The 27,636-nt window shown below is 44.2% G+C and overlaps 1 protein-coding gene across 1 annotated transcript in view; it reads right to left on the minus strand.

Annotated features, from left to right (window-relative positions):
- LOC308305478 (calpain-1 catalytic subunit-like) overlaps positions 1 to 27,636 on the minus strand; it is a gene marked incomplete at both ends in the record, with an annotated part of 43,483 nt that overhangs the window by 11,227 nt on the left and 4,620 nt on the right. Inside the window, 10 exons of the mRNA XM_080750274.1 lie at positions 417 to 491; positions 2,137 to 2,185; positions 4,065 to 4,273; positions 5,994 to 6,175; positions 6,837 to 6,997; positions 8,465 to 8,539; positions 19,230 to 19,315; positions 19,608 to 19,682; positions 23,185 to 23,359; positions 25,475 to 25,608. Coding sequence (XP_080606400.1) covers positions 417 to 491; positions 2,137 to 2,185; positions 4,065 to 4,273; positions 5,994 to 6,175; positions 6,837 to 6,997; positions 8,465 to 8,539; positions 19,230 to 19,315; positions 19,608 to 19,682; positions 23,185 to 23,359; positions 25,475 to 25,608 — 1,221 coding nt within the window. The remainder of the gene's footprint in view (positions 1 to 416; positions 492 to 2,136; positions 2,186 to 4,064; positions 4,274 to 5,993; positions 6,176 to 6,836; positions 6,998 to 8,464; positions 8,540 to 19,229; positions 19,316 to 19,607; positions 19,683 to 23,184; positions 23,360 to 25,474; positions 25,609 to 27,636) is intronic.

Genomic DNA, 27,636 nt, shown 5'->3' on the forward strand with positions numbered 1-27,636 from the left:
TGTGGGGATTCTTGATAGGAAAACGTTTGAGAACTACAGGGTTGACTTAAAGGCCCTCCACACTACAGGCGGTTGCCGTCGGGGTTGCCGCTAGGATCAGCAGTGGCAGCACCACTGTGAGACACAAACACACTCGCTCAGTGAGTAAACGCTGCACGGTATTTCACAAAGATGAACACAATCCATCTCTCACAGCCCGGTGCCCGTGTACGCATGCACAAATGAGCACGCTCGCGGTGGATTCCGCGGGACCGCGCCTGCTCGCCCGTCGCTGAAAAAGCCGCCCGCCTCTCATTGAAAATGAATTGCTAGGAGGCGGTGACCGCGCCTAGTGTGGAGGGCACCTTAAGTGTCAGAACAGGACTTAATGGATTATTAGACAGTTCAATATGTTTGGTATTAAACTATTCTCTCACCTGGTCAGAGTACTGACGGAACAGAACCTTCTTGTTCTCTGTATCTGCAGTGTGGCCGTTCTCCTTTTCTCTGGGCTGGAAATGAAACAGAAATAATAATGATGTAACTAAAACTATGATATTGACAAAATCTTAATAAAAAACTAAGCTATGATGACTAAAACTAAGATAGGCCCATTGATAATTCCGTCAACAAATAAAAACTAGACTAAAATGTCAGGGAGGGACTAGTGGAGAAGAGATCTAGTAGAACTAAAAGACAAGTCGTTTTATCTTTGGTTGTTCGATATGCAAGTTGTAGATCTTCTATTTTCAGCATGCAACCAAGTGTAAAATCAGCCATTACCACGCCTTCAAGGCACGGCCAAACTTACATTTCTGATGAGTTTCAGTAAAAATATGACAGTGTTTGTATTGTGTATTGTATCATAATAATATGACTGTTTGTATTGTGTATTGTATCATAATAATATGACAGTGTTTGTATTGTGTATTGTATCATAATAATATGACTGTTTGTATTGTGTATTGTATCATAATAATATGACAGTGTTTGTATTGTGTATTGTATCATAATAATATGACTGTTTGTATTGTGTATTGTATCATAATAATATGACTGTTTGTATTGTGTATTGTATCATAATAATATGACAGTGTTTGTATTGTGTATTGTATCATAATAATATGACTGTTTGTATTGTGTATTGTATCATAATAATATGACAGTGTTTGTATTGTGTATTGTATCATAATAATATGACTGTTTGTATTGTGTATTGTATCATAATAATATGACAGTGTTTGTATTGTGTATTGTATCATAATAATATGACAGTGTTTGTATTGTGTATTGTATCATAATAATATGACAGTGTTTGTATTGTGTATTGTATCATAATAATATGACTGTTTGTATTGTGTATTGTATCATAATAATATGACTGTTTGTATTGTGTATTGTATCATAATAATATGACAGTGTGTATTGTATCATAATAATATGACTGTTTGTATTGTGTATTGTATCATAATAATATGACAGTGTTTGTATTGTGTATTGTATCATAATAATATGACTGTTTGTATTGTGTAATGTATCATAATAATATGACAGTGTTTGTATTGTGTAATGTATCATAATAATATGACTGTTTGTATTGTGTAATGTATCATAATAATATGACAGTGTTTGTATTGTGTAATGTATCATAATAATATGACAGTGTTTGTATTGTGTAATGTATCATAATAATATGACAGTGTTTGTATTGTGTAATGTATCATAATAATATGACAGTGTGTATTGTATCATAATAATATGACAGTGTTTGTATTGTGTATTGTATCATAATAATATGACAGTGTTTGTATTGTGTATTGTATCATAATAATATGACAGTGTTTGTATTGTGTATTGTATCATAATAATATGACTGTTTGTATTGTGTAATGTATCATAATAATATGACAGTGTGTATTGTATCATAATAATATGACAGTGTTTGTATTGTGTATTGTATCATAATAATATGACTGTTTGTATTGTGTATTGTATCATAATAATATGACAGTGTTTGTATTGTGTATTGTATCATAATAATATGACAGTGTGTATTGTATCATAATAATATGACAGTGTTTGTATTGTGTATTGTATCATAATAATATGACAGTGTGTATTGTATCATAATAATATGACAGTGTTTACTGTACTCACCTCTTCAGTGTGGATGCCATGGTCGTGGTCGTGATCCCCGGAGTTCTCACTGTTAAGAACATGGCAACATTTACCAAGATATCATTTATATTTACAGTATACTATGGTCATGAAGTGTGTAAGCACGCCTAAAGTCGTCCACCTTCAGTGGTCCAAATTAGGTTAATCTGTGTGATTTACTGTAAGCAGCAGAACCTCTTCAAAAGCCTATATTAAGATACATTTTTAAGCAGTAAAGCAAAATTGCATACACTGTTAGCCCTTGCTGTAAATTTATAGCAAAATCTGAACAGTATTATACTGTATTAGTATCAGACAGTATTATATTGTAAACAGCAAAGCATTCTGGGAGAGAAAATTACTTTTTTACAAAAAAATAAGAAAATGTCATTATCATAGGAATTTCTCTAAATTTGCTGTTAACAGCAAAGCATTCTGGGAGGGAAAAATACATTTTTACAGCAATTAAAGAGAATATCATTTTTGTCAGGAATTGCTGTAAATTTGCTCTTAACAGCAAAGCATCCAGGGAAGAAGCATTTGTCTAGTTATTAGGGGCATTTTCTAAGCCTCTGGGAGCTACAAATGCTTAATGTGTCATCTCCATGTGTCTGCCTAGGCAAGCTGACTGACATTATGTCAGAATTTGATTTATCAGTATTTGAGCCTCAACCCTAACCCTAGCTGCTATCTCTAGGTTAGGGTTCAGCTCCCTCACCCTGGTGGTTGGAAAAAGAAAACTTCTAAGAACTCTAACAGGGTTCTCTGTATTGTTCCAATTTTAAGAATGTCACAGACATTGTTAAAATTGGGACTATACAGAGATGATTAGCATACCATGCAAATCTTCTCTGTGTTGTCCCAATTTTAACAATGTCAACATTCTGCAGAATCTGCACATACTATAGATTTAGTTTAAATACTATAATATACAGTAAGTTACTGAGACACTTTGAGAAGGAATACAGTAAGTTACTGAAAAACCTTTAACAGGAATACAGTAAGTTACTGGAAAAACTTTGAGCAGGAATACAGTATTTAACCTTTACATCTATTTTCAGTAATATACTGTAATTCCAAATACAGGAAGAGACTGCCAAAAAGACAGCAATTAAAAGATAACGTGCTGCCAGTACTTTACTGTAATTCTGCAGTGAAAAAGTCTTACAGTGTAGGGTACAGTATACGTACTGGACATGTGTCTCTGCCTTGGACAGAATGGACCAGGTTTAGAGTGTGTAGGGTACAGTATACGTACTGGACAGAATGAACCAGGTTTATAGTGTGTACGGTACAGTATACGTACTGGACAGAATGAACCAGGTTTAGAGTGTGTACGGTACAGTATACGTACTGGACAGAATGAACCAGGTTTAGAGTGTGTACGGTACAGTATACGTACTGGACAGGATGAACCAGGTTTAGAGTGTGTAGGGTACAGTATGCGTACTGGACAGAATGAACCAGGTTTAGAGTGTGTAGGGTAGTATACGTACTGGACAGAATGAACCAGGTTTAGAGTGTGTAGGGTACAGTATGCGTACTGGACAGAATGAACCAGGTTTAGAGTGTGTATGGTACAGTATACGTACTGGACAGAATGAACCAGGTTTAGAGTGTGTATGGTACAGTATACATACTGGACAGAATGAACCAGATTTATAGTGTGTAGGGTACAGTATACGTACTGGACAGAATGAACCAGGTTTAGAGTGTGTATGGTACAGTATACATACTGGACAGAATGAACCAGGTTTATAGTATGTAGGGTACAGTATACATACTGGACAGAATGAACCAGGTTTATAGTATGTAGGGTACAGTATACGTACTGGACAGAATGAACCAGGTTTATAGTGAGTATGGTACAGTATACATACTGGACAGAATGAACCAGGTTTATAGTATGTAGGGTACAGTATACGTACTGGACGTGTGTCTCTGCCTTGGACAGAATGGACAGGATGAAGGAAGCGGTCTCGTTGGGTTTGAAGGTTGAAGGAACGATGAGGTATTCTCCAGGCTTCAGCTGGAAGAACTCCATCACCTCCCTGGCGTTCATGTAGTTTTTACTCTGAGCCACCGGCATGTGACTGCTGAAGAACGACGCAGGGAACTTCCCTCGCAGCTTCTTGTACTGAGAATCAGGAATGTTATCAGGACACATTTATAGACGTACGGTAACATACTGTAGATGAGAGATGTTTATAGTTTGGTATAAAAGAGACACTTACCTCTCCAGTCACCTTGGGTATTTGGGTTTCAATGAGAACAGGAAAACATGTGGGGGGTGGGGGGGAGACAGAGAGAGAGAGAGAGAGAGAGAGAGAGAGAGAGAGAGAGAGAGAGAGAATGAAACAAATAAACAGTCAATTATTTTTTTCAAAGTTTCACTTTGTTATATTGAGATTGATACCGGGAAAGAATCTTCTTACTAGATTAATACTGAGCTTTTCAGTGAACTCATATATTGTATGTCTGGTTAACTATTAATTAAGTGTTTCAGAAAGACTAAAGACTACTTGTTGAACTTAACACTGGTGAGAATCTCCAGGCCTTACACTAGTAGATAATCGGGCGCGATTGAATCGGGTAGCATTATAAACACTACAGGATCATTATTTCAGATTCTCTGACAAGATAATCTAACCGCGCTCACACTAGCCGGTTTGAAAAGTCAGGCGCTCCGCACGCCATAGGATTCTATCCAGATTGAGTCAGGCTCGAACACAGCAACAATAAATAATATAATGAATAGAAAATTCCACGGGGGCTGTTATCCACTCACTCAACACAACACCGCCTCACGCAACGAAAAAAAAAGCTTCAATTGTGTCCCATTTTGATGATAATAGGAGTTCACTTGGACACGTTTCATGTCCATCCATGGACCAACTCTGACATCTCTCTCTCTCCACTTCTAAACTAGTCAAGTGCTGTGTGTCGTCTGCTTCTCATGGAGCCTGATTTATGATTCGTATGACTGTGTAGCGCACAGAACATATCAGATCTCTAAGACCAAACTGTGTCCCTCCGCGCCACGTTGTAGGCTTGTAGATCAGGCTGGGTGTGTACTTTGACTTGCAAGGGCAAAGCGAGATGTGCTGTTCGCACTTCGCAGTATGTGACGGGTGTGACAGACTGCAGTGACTGTCACTGGTAGCGGTTATTTCTACTGTTTGTGTTTGATAGCATCCTAAAACAAACCAGCTACCGTTGAGTTTTAATTCACATCCTAATCATGACACAACCTAATGGACGGACAGACGGACGGACGGACAGACGGTATGACTATGAAAAGTGTGTCTCTGTGTGTGTGTGTGTGTGTGTGTGTGTGTGTGTGTGTGTGTGTGTGTGTGTGTGTGTGTGTGTGTGTGTGTATGTGTGTGTGTGTGTGTGTGTGAGAGAGAGAGAGAGAGAGAGAGACTACTAGATACTATGGTCTTGCGTCCGCACAGCGGCTGTATTTTCCCCCGCTGCTGTTCCAGACCAGTAGTGATCCAGAAAATATCAAACATTTTTGAAAAGAGTCGGGCTGGCCCCGATCGTCCTCCGAGCCACTCAGCTGGGCTCAGATTGGATCTGTGAGACCTCGCGCTATACGGCATTTATGCCCGATTCAGTCGCAGGCAGCCCGATTATCGGCTTGTGTAAGGCCGCCTTTAGAAAATACAAGTAAAACGCTGTAATGGCGACTGGCGACTGTCAGTCTTAAGTCCTTAAATTGTGACTTCACGTCACAAAAAAAACAGCAACCCGTGGAAGGGGGATGGAACAGACTCATTCTGTTTAAAGAATGCACAAGTGTTTAAGTGTAAGATAGTATATAGTATGATATAAAAACAATACGAGTACACACTGTGACCTCTCACCTCGAATATGGAGAAGCCGATGTGGAGGTTCTTGACCAGCCGGCGGTTCCTCTTGTCAGGTTTCTGCATGAGAGAAACCAGCATGTTGTTCTCTCCCTGCATCTCCTCACACTGCTTCTCCAGGCCCTCGATCTTAATGCGGAACTGAGGGTTGGTCCAGAAGCTATCTGGAGAGGTTTAAGAACATAATTAACTGATGGTTGGTCTAGAAGCTATCTGGAGAGGTTTAATAAGAACATCATGAACTGATGGTTGGTCTAGAAGCTATCTGGAGAGGTTTAATACGAACATCATGAACTGATGGTTGGTCTAGAAGCTATCTGGAGAGGTTTAATAAGAACATAATGAACTGAGGGTTGATCTAGAAGCTATCTGGAGACGTTTAAAGGACAACTTTGTTTTGTTACAGGCGGTGATATTTTTGCCCATTCCCAAGATGCACCAATCTTTCATGGGCAGATTTATGGGGGCTGGTAGTGTTACTGTAAATAGTAATAAAGAAATCACCAGCTTATTGTGTCTAAAAAGACATATTTAGTCACTTGTAAGCATGCTCCCACCCACTGAAATGAAAATCACTAAAATGGCTCAAATAGAAAGCAGTAAAGACATTTTATGTTTTCTTTGTTCTAATGACAATCTAAAATATGAAACCTTATGGTAAAAAGTTCAAGTCCTTCAAGTAAGTGTACTTTGTTACTTTACACTACTGCATATGTTTTAGAGGCATTCATGTGGTCTACCTGCACAGTCTTTGTGAACTACTAATATCACAATCTACCTTTTGGGCACCGCTGCTCTATAATCTAAATGATGGTTTAAACATACCTCTATAGTTCATGCAGCCTCCGGCGGTGGTCCCCGCCACCCAGCGCCCGTCGTAGAAGGAGGGGGTCCAGTGGCAGGAGGAGTTCCCGTCCAGGAAGTCTGGACACAGACAGCAGATGTCCAGGTCAGAGTAGAACCGGCAGAAATCCTCCATGGTCATCCTGTAGGGAGGAGACACAGACAGACAGACGTCCAGGTCACAGTATAGAGAGAGGAGACAGACAGACAGATGTCCAGGTCACAGTATAAAGACAGGAGACACAGACAGACAGACAGACGTCCAGGTCACAGTATAAAGAGAGGAGACACAGACAGACAGACGTCCAGGTCACAGTATAAAGAGAGGAGACACCACATGGGGACGGTTGGTTGGTTGGTTGGTTGGTTGGTTGGTTCGTTGGTAGTGATTTTAGTATTTAGATTTCAGTGGGTGGGGGCATGCGTACAAGTAGCTAAATATGTATATATATTAAGACACAATAAGCCGTCAATTTCTTTGTTACTATTTACACCAGCCCATGAAAGATTGCGGTGCATCTTGGGAATGGGCTTATTGTGTCTAAAATATTTTAGCAAAATCGTTAAAATCGTCAAAATCGTTAAAATCACTAAAACGAAAGAAGTTAATGAAAACATTTTAATACTCATATTTTCTTTTCTCTAAAATACGAACCCTTGTTGTAAAAAAAAAACAAAGTTGTCCTTTAAAAGGGTGGCATTTGTTCCTCAATGTAGTGTGAATGTACGTTCAATCGGACGCTGCGTTCATGATTTGCGGCATTGTGTTATCAACGGGCCACTACGTTTTGGACAAAATCTGTAGGATTACAGTAAAGAAAATGTTTTGCTCAAATCGTCCTCCTGGTGGCGCTATAACAGGCCCGTGCGAAACATTGGGAGCAGAGGTTCTGCTCTGCCACCCAGGGAGTGTGTTTCGCTACAGACAGCGTGCTAAACATCAGACATGTTTTTCTGCCTGGTAGAGACAATGTTTCACTAGATCTCTATACCAGGGGTTCCCAAACCTTTTTGTCTCAGGGCACCCCATAAATATTTTTTAAATCCGAAGCACCCGTAAATTATAATTTTCACTCCCAGCACCTTATATTTATAGCATATTGTCGTTGTCGGGTGGAAACCTTGTAAGTCCAAAACCGTTCGTTTTGTATTTATCATCTATAAAATGTACTGAACTGGTGAAAACAGCAGATCTACAAGCACACATCGCGAGGCGTTGTGTGCTTGTAAATCGGCTGTTTTCACTAGTTTTGTGAGACAGTCTTGTATGATGAAGCAGGGCTTTGCTTTACCAAAAGACGTACACATTTGAAAGGTGGAGATACAAGGTTTCTGCCCGACAGTGAGGATATTTTAGTGATTATGTTGCGAGGAAAACGTTGAGATAAAAGCCATTTTGGTTAGAACTGACTGAAAATAACTTTGTACTTCAAGTTTAAAATGATACTAAATATTTTTTCAAGTGTCCAAATAAATTCCAAATATTATCAAATTATCTTGCGGCACCCCTGGACTGCCGTCACGGCACCCCAGGGTGCCCCGTCACCCCAGGGTGCCCCGTCACCCACTTTGAGAACCCCCGCTCTATACCATGTGTAAGCTTCTCTCACCAGAACTCTCCGTCGTCTCGGACTGACAGGCACATCTCTCTGTCCTGAGGGCTGACCGTCTGCCACAGAGGAGACCTGGAGGACAACGATGAGTTAAATACAAACACATTCATATAAATACACAAACAAGTTGAGCAGATTGCTGGGCAATAATGCACTGTTCAGTTCAGTTCAGTTTCACTGTCTACTTTAGCATGATATTATTATGTCTACAATATGCAGAGGAGAGCGTCATATCTCTCTCCCCCCTCCCTCCCTCTCTCATTCCTTCTGACACAGCTTGTCGTGGTGTCAGAATATCATATCTTGCAGCGTACTGTACCTACTGTATAATAATATGTCCTGTTGCAATCAACAATTTCCCTCCATCTGTGAGCAACAACTCATAAACAGGCCCTCTCTCACGCACGGCCGCTCACTAGTGTTTGGTACAATGGTACACAAATGTTTTTGGCTGTAAATGGCAGGAGTTCAGGACTTTGTGACCCGCTGTCATTTTATTTTGGAGTGGAGGGCAGAAATTAACTGGGTGGTCAAATTGAAATCATTGCAGGGAAGGGCGAGAATGATTATTACCGGTGTGTGTCTGTGTGTGGTTGCATGTGTGCACTGTGCCCGGTGTGTGTGTGTGTGTGTGTGTGTGTGTGTGTGTGTGTGTGTGTGTGTGTGTGTGTGCGCTTGCTCGACACTTAACTTCTGTCGCTGACCATTTCACTCTGAGCTGTGTCCCATGAAAGCGTGATGATCAGAGAGCTCAAATGTGCAGAAACATTTCTATTTGATGATATACCGTTACCTTTACGGTACTGTTACTGGGGACTGCCCATAAGTCTGAAGGTTCATTAGTCCGAATTTAGTTAGGATTACTGAGGCATAGTATTCTTAACAAATTCGGACTAATGAACCTTCGGACCAATGAACCTTCGGACTAATGAACCTTCGGACTAATGAACCTTCGGACCAATGCCATGGCACCACTGTTACCTTTATATATGGTACCGTTACCTTTCACAAGTTAGAGGTACAGTACAACATATGCAGTGTAAAGACAGTGTGTGAGGTGTTTGCTTTGGAGTTGGTTGACGGAAAACAACCGTTGCATTTCAGTGCATTGCAGGCAGCACTGAAATGAGCCAAAGAGGGAGACACCATCTTGGCTCAGAGCTGTTCATGATGGGTGCGTTCGGCTATACATCACAGAGTGTACTGAGCGCACTGGTCAAAACAAACTGACGTGAGTGCGCTCCCGGTACATTTCCAAACACACCCTATGACTAGGCGATGACTAGGTGGTCGGAGGATATGCAGACTGGCTGCATTGCATGCAAGCCGGTGAAGTGGGTAAAATGTATACTCACATATGTCAGCCCCTACTCTACAGTATCCACAGTATACACAGTACAAGGCCTCTCCCATATGTGGCCGTCTCCCATATGACTACGCTTGTTAAAAGATAATTGGCCTGAGGCAAGGGGCCCCACAGCGAGGCCAGGGGCCCCATCTGGTCTTGTTCCATCTGCGTTTACTTTGCACAGAGTAGCCTAAACCTCTTAGAACCAGTTGGAAGTCACAGAGAAGGAAGCTAAGCTTTTGTTCATACAAAGACAGACACCTGCGGTGTTCTTTAAAAAAATATATTATTACTCTCTCTCTCTCTCTCTCTCTCTCTCTCTCTCTCTCTCTCTCTCTATGTATTATTTTACTTGTACAGCAGTTCTTTTTAGCTCGAGAAACCAAAAAAAAAGGGGGAATACGGGGTGGGCCTCAAACTAGTGAAAATAGACAATCTGCAAAGCTCAACAACATTGTGAGCTTGAGATGCTATATTTTCACTCCTTGAAGTTCTTTTGAAATGCTTGTTACCGATGTTTCCTGTTGAGATTGGCACATTTCACCCAGTTTTTTTTCCTCTCACTCACGTCACTTTGTCTGCTGACCTCACTCAGCAACGTGATAAACAGAAAATAAACAAAAATAAAAATAAAACAATTCACAGGAGGGAAGCAGTGACCACCCCATGATGTGCACTGCAATGTAATTTCAAATGCACTGCTTTTTTTAGAGTAAAAAATATAAAAAATTTGTGTGATCGTGTTTGGCAGGTTAACCCAGGAAATGTGCCAATAATCATAAATAATTGTGCATTGTGTGTATTACAGAATACGTGTATTACAGCGTGTGTGCATGTGTGTGTGTGTGTGTGTGTGTGTGTGTGTGTGTGTGTGTGTGTGTGTGTGTGTGTGCGTGTGCTAAACCGGTTAGTGATCACCAGGAGGTGAATCTTCAGGCAGGGAGCAGTATCCTTGGCACGGTGCCAGCAGTCATCAAAGCTTACATAACAGACCTGAACAAAGATGGCTTCAAATCCTTCCTTTCACTGGAAACCCAGTGAGGAGCGCCTCAGGGCTCTCTGTTAGAGCCTCCCTCCACTGCTAGAGCCTCCCTACTATGATCCTATCCTCAACCTTTTCAGGCCGCGACCTCCAAAATAATTTGAACTGTGGACCCCCCCCCACCCTGACGAGCACTAAGAGTTGAGACAATACATTTTGTATAAAACAGTTCTATTGTGAAAACAGCAGATCTACATGCTCACAACGCCTCGGGTTGCGAGGCATTGTGAGCATGTAGATCTGCTATTTTCTCAATTTACGCCTCTAATATTTTACAATTTGGCCAATGTTTAATTTTTCATTTTAGAGGTATTAGACACTAGTGTCTACAGGAAAAAGTGGTACAGTCAGCTGGGGCACTGTGGCCTCAGGGGCACAATTTTTAATACCTCATTTTAGAAGTATTAGAAAAGATACTTAAATTGTCTCTTTAGAAATGTGTAGGTACCCTCCATACACAGTGTTGCACGAATGAATGAATGAATGAATGAATGAATGAGGGCAAAAAAGGGAAATAAGTTAAACTTGTTTTAACCAAACACTACCTTTAAACTGAAGTGTTTTGGCTTTTCAAAGTAAACTGGACAACTGTCTGGGAAAGGGCTTGAACTCTAACAATGGGATTGTCAGTGCATCGCTAATCCCCACATCCTGTATGAGTGCTTTCCAAGAAAGAAGAATACATCCTCTGAGTACTTTCTCCCAAAAAACACATGAAAACGGCACAAGGAGGACAAAGTCTTCACGTTTCACTCAGTGACAAAGAGAGAGACGCGTCTCACACTGTGGAGATGATGAGAGACACATCAAACTGTGAAACGTGAGGATTATGTCCTCTTTACGGTGAATATCCCTTTGTAGTTGTTAAATAAATAACAACAAACAACAAGATTATTCAAGTTGAATGAACACTCAGGATTTCACTGTGTGTTCCATGCCTGGAATTTCATCATTTTAGGGGCGTGGCCATTTTGCCTTAGTGTTGGAAATGTATTTAGGGCACAAAGGCCAAATGCCAGGGCAGGAAGGCCATAAGATCTTAGTCCATTGAAAAAATTAATTGAATGTAATACATGCAATCTTCAATGTTTGATTGAACTCCCCATTGCAGCTAGAACTGCAGACTCACTCCCAAACTTCTGCCGTAGTCTGAAGACTCACCTCTTCAGACTCCACATCAGCACGTAGCTCTTGCCCTAGCCTCGAGAACTTTGCAGCCTTATGCAAAGGCTAAACTGTAATGTCGCGACTCGCATTACGTCGTGTCGCGGCAGTGCAGTAACCCTTACCCGTCGCTCCAGTCCCCCTTCCATTCTCCCTGTCCCCACAGTGTCCTTACCCATCACTCCTTCCATTCTCCCTGTCCCCACAGTGTTCTTACCCATCACTCCTTCCATTCTCCCTGTCCCCACAGTGTTCTTACCCATCACTCCTTCCATTCTCCCTGTCCCCACAGAGTCCTTACCCATCACTCCTTCCATTCTCCCTGTCCCCACAGTGTTCTTACCCATCACTCCTTCCATTCTCCCTGTCCCCACAGAGTCCTTACCCATCACTCCTTCCATTCTCCCTGTCCCCACAGTGTCCTTACCCATCACTCCTTCCATTCTCCCTGTCCCCACAGAGTCCTTACCCATCACTCCTTCCATTCTCCCTGTCCCCACAGTGTCCTTACCCATCACTCCTTCCATTCTCCCTGTCCCCACAGTGTTCTTACCCATCACTCCTTCCATTCTCCCTGTCCCCACAGAGTCCTTACCCATCACTCCTTCCATTCTCCCTGTCCCCACAGAGTCCTTACCCATCACTCCTTCCATTCTCCCTGTCCCCACAGAGTCCTTACCCATCACTCCTTCCATTCTCCCTGTCCCCACAGAGTCCTTACCCATCACTCCTTCCATTCTCCCTGTCCCCACAGAGTCCTTACCCATCACTCCTTCCATTCTCCCTGTCCCCACAGAGTTCTTACCCATCACTCCTTCCATTCTCCCTGTCCCCACTGTGTCCTTACCCATCCCTCCTTCCATTCTCCCTGTCCCCACAGTGTCCTTACCCATCACTCCTTCCATTCTCCCTGTCCCCACAGTGTCCTTACCCATCACTCCTTCTATTCTCCCTGTCCCCACAGTGTTCTTACCCATCACTCCTTCCATTCTCCCTGTCCCCACAGAGTCCTTACCCATCACTCCTTCCATTCTCCCTGTCCCCACAGAGTCCTCACCCATCACTCCTTCCATTCTCCCTGTCCCCACAGTGTTCTTATCCATCACTCCTTCCATTCTCCCTGTCCCCACAGTGTCCTTACCCATCACTCCTTCCATTCTCCCTGTCCCCACAGAGTCCTTACCCATCACTCCTTCCATTCTCCCTGTCCCCACAGTGTCCTTACCCATCACTCCTTCCATTCTCCCTGTCCCCACAGAGTCCTTACCCATCACTCCTTCCATTCTCCCTGTCCCCACAGTGTCCTTACCCATCACTCCTTCCATTCTCCCTGTCCCCACAGAGTCCTTACCCATCACTCCTTCCATTCTCCCTGTCCCCACAGTGTCCTTACCCATCACTCCTTCCATTCTCCCTGTCCCCACAGTGTCCTTACCCATCACTCCTTCCATTCTCCCTGTCCCCACAGTGTTCTTACCCATCACTCCTTCCATTCTCCCTGTCCCCACAGAGTCCTTACCCATCACTCCTTCCATTCTCCCTGTCCCCACAGTGTCCTTACCCATCACTCCTTCCATTCTCCCTGTCCCCACAGAGTCCTTACCCATCACTCCTTCCATTCTCCCTGTCCCCACAGTGTCCTTACCCATCACTCCTTCCATTCTCCCTGTCCCCACAGAGTCCTTACCCATCACTCCTTCCATTCTCCCTGTCCCCACAGTGTTCTTACCCATCACTCCTTCCATTCTCCCTGTCCCCACAGTGTCCTTACCCATCACTCCTTCCATTCTCCCTGTCCCCACAGAGTCCTTACCCATCACTCCTTCCATTCTCCCTGTCCCCACAGTGTCCTTACCCATCACTCCTTCCATTCTCCCTGTCCCCACAGAGTCCTTACCCATCACTCCTTCCATTCTCCCTGTCCCCACTGTGTCCTTAGCCATCACTCCTTCCATTCTCCCTGTCCCCACTGTGTCCTTAGCCATCACTCCTTCCATTCTCCCTGTCCCCACAGAGTCCTTACCCATCACTCCTTCCATAGGCGATTCTAGCCTCTTCCAGCAGGGGGTGCACGACCTCTATTACCTCACGCACGCGCGCGCAGCGCGCGTGCACGACGTTCGCGTGCGCGCTTTGCGCGCACGCGAAAAAAATTGCGTACCCAAATGTAACACAATATAAACAAAAAAAAGTGTAAAACAGGTGCTTCTTTTTCTAGACACCATATGTCTATCTATAGGATTTATTTACTTATTTTGCAGACAGAGGCAGCACAGCCAGGACATATAAAGCCAAACATCAAGTTAATCATCATTCATCAAGCAATCAAGCAGTCATTTACAGTGTCAAATAAGCATTTCACAAAAACAAATAGTAGACACATCCTTATTACACAATGAACTGCAGCCTCCGGGTTTTGGCACTTGCAAACCTTTCAATTATTTTCTGCACTTTAATTTCGTGTATTTTCTCAATCTGTAAAATGTCATCAGTCATGGTTGTCCGTAAATACGTTTTTAGTTGTCTCAAAGTAGAGAAACTGTGCTCAGCTGAAGCACTCGTAACTGGTATGGTGAGGTACAGTGTGTAGACGTGTTTTAATGTACCAAATGAATCAGAATTATGCATTCCCTTCTCTTGAAAAAAAGCAAGTTTCTTTTCAAACAGTGTCGTGTCCTCCATTTCTTTTTTTTTGCGCACATTCTCTTCAATATAACGAAACAGTTGAAAAAAGGGAACATAATAGACTATGCACTTGGAGGGAGTACAACAGCATTGTGTAAACAGAGATGTGTCTTTATGTACCTGTCCTCCTGAAAGCTTGCTCGGCGTTCTCAGAACCAAAGGCCCGACATGGAAAGCAGAACGCCCGGTCATGGCGCACGCTATACTCCAGCCAGGCAAAATCTTTAAACCACTCCTTTCTGAATTTGCGTTGTTTTTCGCCAGCGGCCTTTAATGGACATTCTACATCTTCTGGCTGATATGGACCCAAAGCCAAAAACTGCTTGGCTTTATCCGGGCCATGGCAAGGGTCTCTTTCATGAACAAAGTTGGCTTCATTTGGCTCCTCTGGGTCTGGGCCTGGGGTAACAACAGTTGAGTCTGGAGTGGGGCTTGCTTGCTGTGGAGGAACCGGGGCCTCGGTCTCCGGCAACGGCGAGCCTTCCACAGTGATGTCGGTGGCTGGATCACTGCTGCTGCAAGCTCCGTCCACCTCCTCTGGTTCACGTTCATTAGCATTACTGTCAGTGTCGAGTGAACTACTATACTTGCCCCTCCACCTCTCTTTTTGCGCACATTTTACAAATCACGATCACTGTTTTATTTAATAATTATAAAATAAAGTTACATTACAAAAAAAAAAAAAAAATCAAAATGGCCGCCTGGCGGCCAGGGGGTGCACGTGCACCCTAGGACACCCCTTAAAATCGCCTATGACTCCTTCCATTCTCCCTGTCCCCACAGAGTCCTTACCCATCACTCCTTCCATTCTCCCTGTCCCCACAGAGTCCTTACCCATCACTCCTTCCATTCTCCCTGTCCCCACAGTGTCCTTACCCATCACTCCTTCCATTCTCCCTGTCCCCACAGTGTCCTTACCCATCACTCCTTCCATTCTCCCTGTCCCCACAGTGTTCTTACCCATCACTCCTTCCATTCTCCCTGTCCCCACAGTGTTCTTACCCATCACTCATTCCATTCTCCCTGTCCCCACAGAGTCCTTACCCATCACTCCTTCCATTATCCCTGTCCCCACAGTGTTCTTACCCAATAGCTCCTTCCATTCTCCCTGTCCCCACAGTGTCCTTACCCATCACTCCTTCCATTCTCCCTGTCCCCACAGTGTCCTTACCCATCACTCCTTCCATTCTCCCTGTCCCCACAGTGTCCTTACCCATCACTCCTTAAGAGTTAAGTTAAGATCTGTTTATTTGACAGGGACCGTGCTCATTAATGGACATGTCAGTTTTCACTTCAATGTAAATGAGCCAGAGTTAGCCCGCCGTGGGCTAATTTTCATCTGTAGTCCCTGGACCCCCATTGGTGGTGATCAACCCCCCCAATCCAACCCTTGATGCTGAGTGCCAAGCAGGGAGGCATCGGGTCCCATTTTTATAGTCTTTGGTATGACCCGGCCAGGGAATTGAACCCCCGACCTCCCAGTCTCAGGGCGGACACTCTAACCACAAGGCCACTGAGCTGGTCAGTCAGACAGTCAGACAGACAGACAGACAGACAGACAGACAGACAGACAGACAGACAGACAGACAGACAGGATCCCCATTGGTGGTGATCAACCCCCCCAATCCAACCCTTGATGCTGAGTGCCAAGCAGGGAGGCATTGGGTGCCATTTTTATAGTCTTTGGTATGACCCAGCCGGGGAATTGAACCCCCGACCTCCCAGTCTCAGGGCGGACACTCTAACCACAAGGCCACTGAGCTGGTCAGTCAGACAGACAGACAGACAGACAGACAGACAGACAGACAGACAGACAGACAGACAGACAGACAGACAGACAGACAGGATCCCCATTGGTGGTGATCAACCCCCCCAATCCAACCCTTGATGCTGAGTGCCAAGCAGGGAGGCATTGGGTGCCATTTTTATAGTCTTTGGTATGACCCAGCCGGGGAATTGAACCCCCGACCTCCCAGTCTCAGGGCGGACACTCTAACCACAAGGCCACTGAGCTGGTCTTCCATTCTCCCTGTCCCCACAGTGTTCTTACCCATCACTCCTTCCATTCTCCCTGTCCCCACAGAGTCCTTACCCATCACTCCTTCCATTCTCCCTGTCCCCACAGAGTCCTTACCCATCGCTCCTTCCATTCTCCCTGTCCCCACAGTGTTCTTACCCATCGCTCCTTCCATTCTCCCTGTCCCCACAGTGTCCTTACCCATCACTCCTTCCATTCTCCCTGTCCCCACAGTGTCCTTACCCATCACTCCTTCCATTCTCCCTGTCCCCACAGTGTCCTTACCCATCACTCCTTCCATTCTCCCTGTCCCCACAGTGTCCTTACCCATCACTCCTTCCATTCTCCCTGTCCCCACAGTGTCCTTACCCATCACTCCTTCCATTCTCCCTGTCCCCACAGAGTCCTTACCCATCACTCCTTCCATTCTCCCTGTCCCCACAGAGTCCTTACCCATCACTCCTTCCATTCTCCCTGTCCCCACAGAGTCCTTACCCATCACTCCTTCCATTCTCCCTGTCCCCACAGTGTTCTTACCCATCACTCCTTCCATTCTCCCTGTCCCCACAGTGTCCTTACCCATCACTCCTTCCATTCTCCCTGTCCCCACAGTGTCCTTACCCATCACTCCTTCCATTCTCCCTGTCCCCACAGTGTCCTTACCCATCACTCCTTCCATTCTCCCTGTCCCCACAGTGTCCTTACCCATCACTCCTTCCATTCTCCCTGTCCCCACAGTGTCCTTACCCATCACTCCTTCCATTCTCCCTGTCCCCACAGTGTCCTTACCCATCACTCCTTCCATTCTCCCTGTCCCCACAGAGTCCTTACCCATCACTCCTTCCATTCTCCCTGTCCCCACAGTGTTCTTATCCATCACTCCTTCCATTCTCCCTGTCCCCACAGTGTCCTTACCCATCACTCCTTCCATTCTCCCTGTCCCCACAGTGTTCTTACCCATCACTCCTTCCATTCTCCCTGTCCCCACAGTGTCCTTACCCATCACTCCTTCCATTCTCCCTGTCCCCACAGTGTCCTTACCCATCACTCCTTCCATTCTCCCTGTCCCCACAGTGTCCTTACCCATCACTCCTTCCATTCTCCCTGTCCCCACAGTGTCCTTACCCATCACTCCTTCCATTCTCCCTGTCCCCACAGAGTCCTCACCCATCACTCCTTCCATTCTCCCTGTCCCCACAGTGTTCTTATCCATCACTCCTTCCATTCTCCCTGTCCCCACAGTGTCCTTACCCATCACTCCTTCCATTCTCCCTGTCCCCACAGTGTCCTTACCCATCACTCCTTCCATTCTCCCTGTCCCCACAGAGTCCTTACCCATCACTCCTTCCATTCTCCCTGTCCCCACAGTGTTCTTACCCATCACTCCTTCCATTCTCCCTGTCCCCACAGAGTCCTTACCCATCACTCCTTCCATTCTCCCTGTCCCCACAGTGTCCTTACCCATCACTCCTTCCATTCTCCCTGTCCCCACAGAGTCCTTACCCATCACTCCTTCCATTCTCCCTGTCCCCACAGAGTCCTTACCCATCACTCCTTCCATTCTCCCTGTCCCCACAGTGTTCTTACCCATCACTCCTTCCATTCTCCCTGTCCCACAGTGTTCTTACCCATCACTCCTTCCATTCTCCCTGTCCCCACAGAGTCCTTACCCATCACTCCTTCCATTCTCCCTGTCCCCACAGTGTCCTTACCCATCACTCCTTCCATTCTCCCTGTCCCCACAGAGTCCTTACCCATCACTCCTTCCATTCTCCCTGTCCCCACAGAGTCCTTACCCATCACTCCTTCCATTCTCCCTGTCCCCACAGTGTCCTTACCCATCACTCCTTCCATTCTCCCTGTCCCCACAGAGTCCTTACCCATCACTCCTTCCATTCTCCCTGTCCCCACAGAGTCCTTACCCATCACTCCTTCCATTCTCCCTGTCCCCACAGTGTTCTTACCCATCACTCCTTCCATTCTCCCTGTCCCACAGTGTTCTTACCCATCACTCCTTCCATTCTCCCTGTCCCCACAGAGTCCTTACCCATCACTCCTTCCATTCTCCCTGTCCCCACAGTGTCCTTACCCATCACTCCTTCCATTCTCCCTGTCCCCACAGAGTCCTTACCCATCACTCCTTCCATTCTCCCTGTCCCCACAGTGTCCTTACCCATCACTCCTTCCATTCTCCCTGTCCCCACAGAGTCCTTACCCATCACTCCTTCCATTCTCCCTGTCCCCACAGAGTCCTTACCCATCACTCCTTCCATTCTCCCTGTCCCCACAGTGTTCTTACCCATCACTCCTTCCATTCTCCCTGTCCCACAGTGTTCTTACCCATCACTCCTTCCATTCTCCCTGTCCCCACAGAGTCCTTACCCATCACTCCTTCCATTCTCCCTGTCCCCACAGTGTCCTTACCCATCACTCCTTCCATTCTCCCTGTCCCCACAGAGTCCTTACCCATCACTCCTTCCATTCTCCCTGTCCCCAGTGTTCTTACCCATCGCTCCAGTCCCCCTTCCATTCTCCCTGTCCCCAGGGGTTCCACAGACGCACCAGGTTGACAGCTGTCCCTCGGCTCATCATCTGAACATCACAGAGACAAATGGACCTCCGTTGATTGATTGATTGTCATTGGACAATAAGAGACTATGTTTGACAAATCAATGCCCCTTAATATAGCAGCCCTTAGCCCTATAGTCTTCACCACATTACAGGCTTATGCCAAGGATAAAATGTTATGTAGACTGATACCAGGTTCATCTGTAGACCATGGTAATACAACACTAATATTAAATCAACTATGAACATGGTAATAATAAAACACTAATATTAAATCAACTATATGAACATGGTAATAATAAAACACTACTATGACCTGCTTGATTCCAGTGACAGTGTAGGCGTGTCCATCCACCAAGCCATTGTTTGCCACGGTGTTGTCAGACGTCTCCTGTAGGAACACAACACAAGACGTGTGTCATTAAAACATGGATTATTTAAATATACATCATCAAAGCATGGCTCACACCGCAGGATAATCGTGGAGATTTGGGGTCGGGACACACTGACGGGTCAAAGATAAAAATCCTTTGCTCGCAGTCGACCGGGGGTGGGGCTGCCGAGATTCTTTTGATTGAGTGAATGTGTCTCTGTCAGGGCCGATGCATACTCCACTTTTAGAGATGAATTTAGTTTGGTTTGGTTTGGGGAGTCACAAAGTCTCTGCGGCACCGAACTGCCAAACAAATCCCAAGACTAAAATGTATGTTCAGATCATGTCCCAATATGTGATCTTTGAAACACACCGATATTTGGGGTGTTTCCCTGACGTTCTGAACTGCCTTCACTGAATGTGTGTCTCTCTGTGTGTGTGTGTGTGTGTGTGTGTGTGTGTGTGTGTGTGTGTGTGTGTGTGTGTGTGTGTGTGTGTGTGTGTGTGTGTGTGCCAATCCATGCTTCATTTTATAGAAGTATCTTCTGAAGTTCTGTTGAACATAGAAGTTCTATGCTAGTCTGGCCAAATTCCAATACTCATATCTTGAAATTATAACTTTTGGAGATCACTTGACTAGCGTTTTGATGACTTTGTCATTCACTCCACGGCCATCGCTACACCTCCCCCTTATTATTAGTATTTATTCATTTCTTTTGCGGATCTGCACTGATCTCAGAAATAAACAGCCCCTATGGAATCCTCAAGACTGAAACCAGTCCCCAGGACTGAGATCTTTAACCCCTGAGATAAAAAATACTTTGATCAAAACAAGGAGCAGACGACAACATGTTGGGACATCAACAGGTCTTCATCAGGGCAGCAACATGTTGGCGTTTGTCTTGTTTTCATAAAGGCTTTTGTTATCAGTGCCCTGATCTTCTGTTGTGTCCTTACGGTATTTAAATCTTTCGCACTACAGGAGAATCTGGTCAGATTTCCTTTCTTTTTTCTAATCTTGCACATTACCAGACATGACAGTAGGTGCCCTGAGCAACGCAGCAGCTCACCTGATCCTAACTCTCTGATCACATAACGGAAGCAGAGAGGAACAATAGAGCTGTTATACTTGCTGTGGTAACAGACACGGTTATGTCTGTGAAGACAAGACAACGTTACTGTCAGTGGTTCTCAACCTGGGGGTCGGGACCTCCAGGGGGCTCCCCAAATTATTTTGGGAGGTCCCCAGAAGTGACAATTTAAGGACGCTGCTTTTTGGTTATTTTTTTTTTGTAGCTTTGCTACTCAAGTTACAAGCAACACAGTTGGGCAATGACATGAAATGTGAATATATTAATTTTGATTTACCATTGTTCTTGTACCAGAACCCTCTTTAAAAAAGCAACTGTCCCTTCTTCTGTTCTGATTGCTTTGAGGGCATGTCAGCCCTACACTAAAGAAAATGTCAACCTTTTTTGAAATAATAGTATAAAAATCAGTTGAGAGGCATATTTTCAACTGATTTCAACTAACCCTAACCCTAACCCTAACCCTAACCCTTTTTTTACCAGGATACTATATTTTGTTTCATATTACACCACATGTAAAGTTACATTTCTCCGGGAGTAGAAATGTAGCTTGATCAAGCTACTGCCACGGTGAACTACTTAGTTGTAGCTTTACAAGCTAAACTTTCAAAGTAGCTTCCCCAACAATGCCTGTAGGGTCAGTGGCGGCCCCAAGGGGGTGCTAGCGGGGCGATTGCCCAGGGCGGCACTTTGCGGGGGCGCATGAAGAAGAAAAAGGGAAAAAAAAGTAGAGTGAACGCCGTGCAAAAACAGCTCGGGTCCGCATCCGTGTTCCGACGGTCCGGTATTCCGACACTAAAACTATAACCCTAACTCTACCCCCAACCCTAAACCTAACCTCAGTAAACCTTACCTCAGTAACTAACCTGCCGACGCTAAGTAACTAACCTGCCTTACGCTAAGTAACTAACCTGCCTTACGCTAAGTAACTAACCTGCCGACGCTAAGTAACTAACCTGCCGACCATGTCGGAACAGCGGATAGTCGGGATAGTGAGCGCTTCCCAAACAGCTCAACCGTCCACTCCCTTGTCTGTTTAAATCAGACCGAATACAACAACACCACCTGGTGGTATGATAGAGGCTGGCAGCTCCAAGCAATACACTCCGCCCCCCCCCCCTCCCCTCCTTGTGATGTCATATCCACGCGCCAGTATTGAAATATTGAAAACAACAACAGCATGGAGTTCCTCTCATCTGTGGACATGACTAGATATTATAATATAGTTGCTTGCCCTGAAACATCACATGGAGAGGATTATTTTGTTCTTGAAAACATAGACCTCAGGCTCTATATCAGCCAGGATATAGGAACTCTTGTCTCACTGTGCGTGACTGTGAAACAACCATTTTTCCTGACCAGCACAAAGGTAAGACAGTCAGATCATAAACCCTATTATATTAAGCCCAAAATGTTTCTGCCGCCGTGTAGAACCGAACCGATTTTAACTTAAAAAAATGCATAATTTGCCCAGCAAATATCCGATTTGCGGCGCTATACTACCTGGCACAGGGCGCAATATACGTACGAACCGCTACTGTGTAGGGTTCACTAAACATCAGAGGGTGCCCTCTCTCTCTCTCAGGCACATGCACACATAGCCATTAAAGGGGGCTTGAGCCCCTGCCCTTCCATCCGTCTGTAAAATGTGCCCTCTCTCCAGACCATGAATGCAGTTTTCACTATGGTGAAAGAAATGTACATGCCCTTTTTCTCTTGTCCAAACTCTCCTGAACTTGAACGCAGCATCTTATGTTGAAAGAATTGCCGTCTCTGTGTAGAAACCCATGCCACTACATCTCCAGTAGGCTATTGACTTGATTATGCTTGGTGGTATCAAGCACCAAGGTCTGCTATTTTCAATATTTTCACCAAAAGGCCCTTTTAGAAGTGTAATCTTTTCTAACATTCTCTGGACATCCCTGTAATCAGAGGGTCCTCTCTCTTACTCTCTGTGTAGTTCAGTAAACAGAGGGTCCTCTCTCTTACTCTCTGTGTAGTTCAGTAAACAGAGGGTCCTCTCTCTTACCCCCTCATCAGAGGGTCCTCTCTCTTACCCCCTGTCAGAGGGTCCTCTCTCTTACCCCCTGAGGTGTCCACAGCCCACCAGAGGGTCCTCTCTCTTACCCCCTGTGGTGTCCCACAGCCCACCAGAGGGTCCTCTCTCTTACCCCCTGTGGCCCACCAGAGGGTCCTCTCTCTTACCCCCTGTGGCCCACCAGAGGGTCCTCTCTCTTACCCCCTCATCAGAGGGTCCTCTCTCTTACCCCCTGTGGCCCACCAGAGGGTCCTCTCTCTTACCCCCTCATCAGAGGGTCCTCTCTCTTACCCCCTGTGGCCCACCAGAGGGTCCTCTCTCTTACCCTGAGGCGTCCCACAGCCCATCAGAGGGTCCTCTCTCTTACCCCCTGTCAGAGGGTCCTCTCTCTTACCCCCTGTGGTGTCCCACAGCCCATCAGGGCTCTGGACTTGGCTGCTCTCTGCATCAGTTTGAACAGGTTGGGCGGAGCCTCGTTGAGCTGGAAGCAGATGTGGACGCCTCCCGTGAAGTCCACCAGAGCCTCGGCGGGGGTCCCTGCACTCATGTCTGCATAGGAGCCACACACCCTGTTAGGACAGACAGGACATGTTATTATTACTATTATAATACATAGGAGACACACACCCTGTTAGGACAGACAGGACATGTTATAGCAGCGGTTCTCAACCTTCTCAGGCCACGACTCCCAAAATGATCGTATTTTAACTGGGGACCACCAAAATGATCATATTTTAACTGGGGACCACCAAAATAATCATATTTTAACTGATGAGCACTAAGAGTTGAGGCACTACATTTTGTATAACACAGTTCTATTATGAAAATAGCAGATCTACATGCTCACAACGACGCCGGCGTTGTGAGCATGTAGATCTGCCATTTTCACAATTTCTGCCTCTAATATTTGACAATTTGGCCAATGTTTAATTTGACGTTTTATAGGTATTAAAAAGTCCTTAAATTGTCACTTAAATTGAAATGTGCAGATATGTGCAGATTTGTGCAGACCAAATGTAACCAGACGTGCTGGAAGGTAAAAACAATACAATAAATAAAATAGCCTTTCTTTAAGCCCTTCAAAATGAGAACAGGAAACAAGGAATAAATACTCTGTTTCTTTAAGCCCTTCAAAATGAGAACAGGAAACAAGGAATAAATACTCTGTTTCTTTAAGCCCTTCAAAATGAGAACAGGAAACAAGGAATAAATACTCTGTTTCTTTAAGCCCTTCAAAATGAGAACAGGAAACAAGGAATAAATACTCTGTTTCTTTAAGCCCTTCAAAATGAGAACAGGGAACAAGGAATAAATACTCTGTTTCTTTAAGCCCTTCAAAATGAGAACAGGGAACAAGGAATAAAAACTCTGTTTCTTTAAGCCCTTCAAAATGAGAACAGGAAACAAGGAATAAATACTCTGTTTCTTTAAGCCCTTCAAAATGAGAACAGGAAACAAGGAATAAATACTCTGTTTCTTTAAGCCCTTCAAAATGAGAACAGGGAACAAGGAATAAATACTCTGTTTCTTTAAGCCCTTCAAAATGAGAACAGGGAACAAGGAATAAATACTCTGTTTCTTTAAGCCCTTCAAAATGAGAACAGGGAACAAGGAATAAATACTCTGTTTCTTTAAGCCCTTCAAAATGAGAACAGGGAACAAGGAATAAATACTCTGGGAAAATACTCTTGTTTGACGGTGCTGGCGGGCCGTTTATAATACAATTTAGGAATGAAGCCGATGAGGAACATATAAAATGTGTCCTCGGGCCGCATTTGGTCCCCGGGCCGCACTTTGGACACCCCTGCCATAAGGGCTCCTTGAAGTGGTTAAATATATTATACTATTTATAAGGAAAACATGTGTTTCACTGGCTTGTCTTGGCATTCATGTACGGGGGGGGGGGGGGAATCGTGTACCAGGAAAGCATTTGTGCCATTTTAGATTGTAGTGTTGACTGATTCAAAAATAGCAGACGTACAAGCTCACAGCACGTCACTTTGTGCTGCTCGGCGAGCTTGTACATCTGCTATTTTTGAAGAGTTGGAAAAATGTTTGAGAAGCACAGATTTAGAAGGTATTTGTAGGACTTGTGGATAAACTGCAACAATGCTTGGTATTGTAAAGTGAAGGTTGTGCTTACTATATATACATATTGTATATTATATTGTATATTGTATATACATATATACTATATATACATATTGTATATTATATTGTATATTGTATATACATATATACTATAGGCCTATATACATATTGTATATTATATTGTATATTGTATATACATATATACTATATATACATATTGTATATTATATTGTATATTGTATATATACATATATACTATATATACATATTGTATATTATATTGTATATTGTATATACATATATACTATATATACATATTGTATATTATATTGTATATTGTATATACATATATACTATATATACATATTGTATATTATATTGTATATTGTATATACATATATACTATATATACATATTGTATATTATATTGTATATTGTATATACATATATACTATATATACATATTGTATATTATATTGTATATTGTATATACATATATACTATATATACATATTGTATATTATATTGTATATTGTATATACATATATACTATATATACATATTGTTAAGTGAAGGTTGAACTCCATGCTTACTTGGCGTAGGCCTTCTCCAGCAGAGCAGGCCAGAACTCGTTGGGCGTCTTGGAGTGGACGAAGATCAGCCTGCCATCGATGGTTGGTAGTTTGTCATCGATGATCACATCCACCCACTTCCCAAAGCGCCAGAACTGAAACAATATGGCAGTTTGTCATCAGCCGCAACACTGCAACAACATTACGGCTGTACGGAAAGCTTGAATTATCCTTTTTCTATCTGTAAAGTGTTTGTTTGATAAAACATCCACTGTACTTAAAACATCCACTGTAGAGTCTACAGTGGATGTTATAATCTACAGTGTAGACATGTTATTATGAGCTACTTTATGTAAAAAAAAGATCTGTGCGGCCAATTCCATTTTCCTAAGTGTTGGATTTTAGAATTATATGCAATTTAGAAACTGGTGGTACACAACAGAGCCCTTCCAAACTCCAACACTTACCTGCACAGCATTTCTTCACAGAAAGCAGCCCATAACATGTCTACGGTGGGTTTTTATGAAACAAATGCTTTGCAGATAACATGTAAACAATGTCAGTACAGTGGTATGGTCCGTTACACTGAAATGGAACAGGCCACAGTAGTGTTGCGCGGGTCATGTTTTTTTCATAACCCGCACGACCCACAGCCCGCACGGAACGTAACCCGCCCGCACCCGCGCCGCAGAACAACCGCCCGCCCCGCAACCCGCATTTAAAAAAAAGATGGTATATCATCTCCACAATAGCTCATCTTTATATACGGCTCTTCTAAGTACCCAAAGTCGCTTTACAGAAAGGTTTACAGTAGCACAATATTGTCATGGGCTAAATAAACAAACGTGGTGTTCAAATTGGCGTTTAGCCTAAAAGACATTCATTCAAAGACGTTCATTCTCTCTGGGGCATCGTCGGGGTGAGAATGGCGTTTCAGGTTTTATGTCAATCATATTTATACAGCGCCTCGCACATCAGAGTTGCCGTGCGACGACCCATACCTTTTCTGAGCTGAGGTCTCGCAACAGGGTGTTTTTAACGCTTCCAGTGCCAGCCCCTAGATGGCGCCATAGAATGCCAGGCTTTCTCCCATAGGCGACTGCATTAGCATCCGGGGACTCACGTTGCAGTGACGCGCGTGCTCACGTTCGTGCACGTCATGGAAAGGTCCCGGATGATAATGGCTACAGAATAGCTATTCGCATTTTGGCATTTTAAAGATCATTTTTCGGCGATTTCGCCGTAAATAAACCTCGCGCCGCTTCCCTAAAAACACAATCCAGAGATATGGCCCTTCAAAGATGTGGTTTTTCATTGGATTCGGCGGCGATTCGCGGCGGCGTTCGCGGGTAACGGCCGGCCGGGCGGCCCCCGGATTTCGGACACTGGCTTGAAAATTTAGGCCCAGGCTTCAGAAGGCCTCGGATCATTTTATTCATTTCATTAAAAAAGCCGAACTAATTCGGGATCGGCACACTGGACTACGTTCCGGAAGCGGCGCTGAACATTCGGTGAACATTGGGGGGCTCAAAAATGTATTTTAAACCATTTTTAATGGAATATATTGTCGGACCATGTAAAATGGCTAGCTGGCAAGCGTAGGACGAGCCAGGACCACCCACGACTCTACAAGCAGCTCAGGGTAAGTCAATTAATAAAAAAAAAATTGTATTGGATTGAAATAAAGCCGAACTAGTTCGGGATCGGCACTCAACAAGTTAACAAAGAAACGAGCCTATATCCATATCAATAGACCTGTATAGTAGGTGTTGAACGACCTTCGCGGGACGTCTCTAGAAGAGCGACCCCCCAAACATTGAATCAGCGCTGCAACACTGCTCGCACTTTAAACAGACAGCAAGAGACGGACAATATTAAATCCTGTTGGTTATTGATTAATCACCAGATTGGAGAGAAGGGAGCGACTCGACTCGAGGTGAGCGTGGTTGGTTCATTCAGTCAAAAAATCCTTCTCACTTGCGAAAGTTGTGTTTCAAATCGTATCCGTTGACTGGCTGGTTATAGGATAACTTAACCGACACAAAGTAGGCCTATTTATAAACGGACTTGTGTGGATGAGAGACATATTAGTGAAATCCTGATCAACGACACGCGTTGAATTGTTTGTGCATCTTCTCTCTGCTGTGCTCACGTTGTGTCAAATGTTGGCAAAATGTTGTTCG

The sequence above is a fragment of the Nannobrachium achirus genome (genome assembly GCF_963921795.1).
Source record: "Nannobrachium achirus genome assembly, chromosome: 20".
In the NCBI taxonomy this organism is placed as follows: domain Eukaryota; kingdom Metazoa; phylum Chordata; class Actinopteri; order Myctophiformes; family Myctophidae; genus Nannobrachium; species Nannobrachium achirus.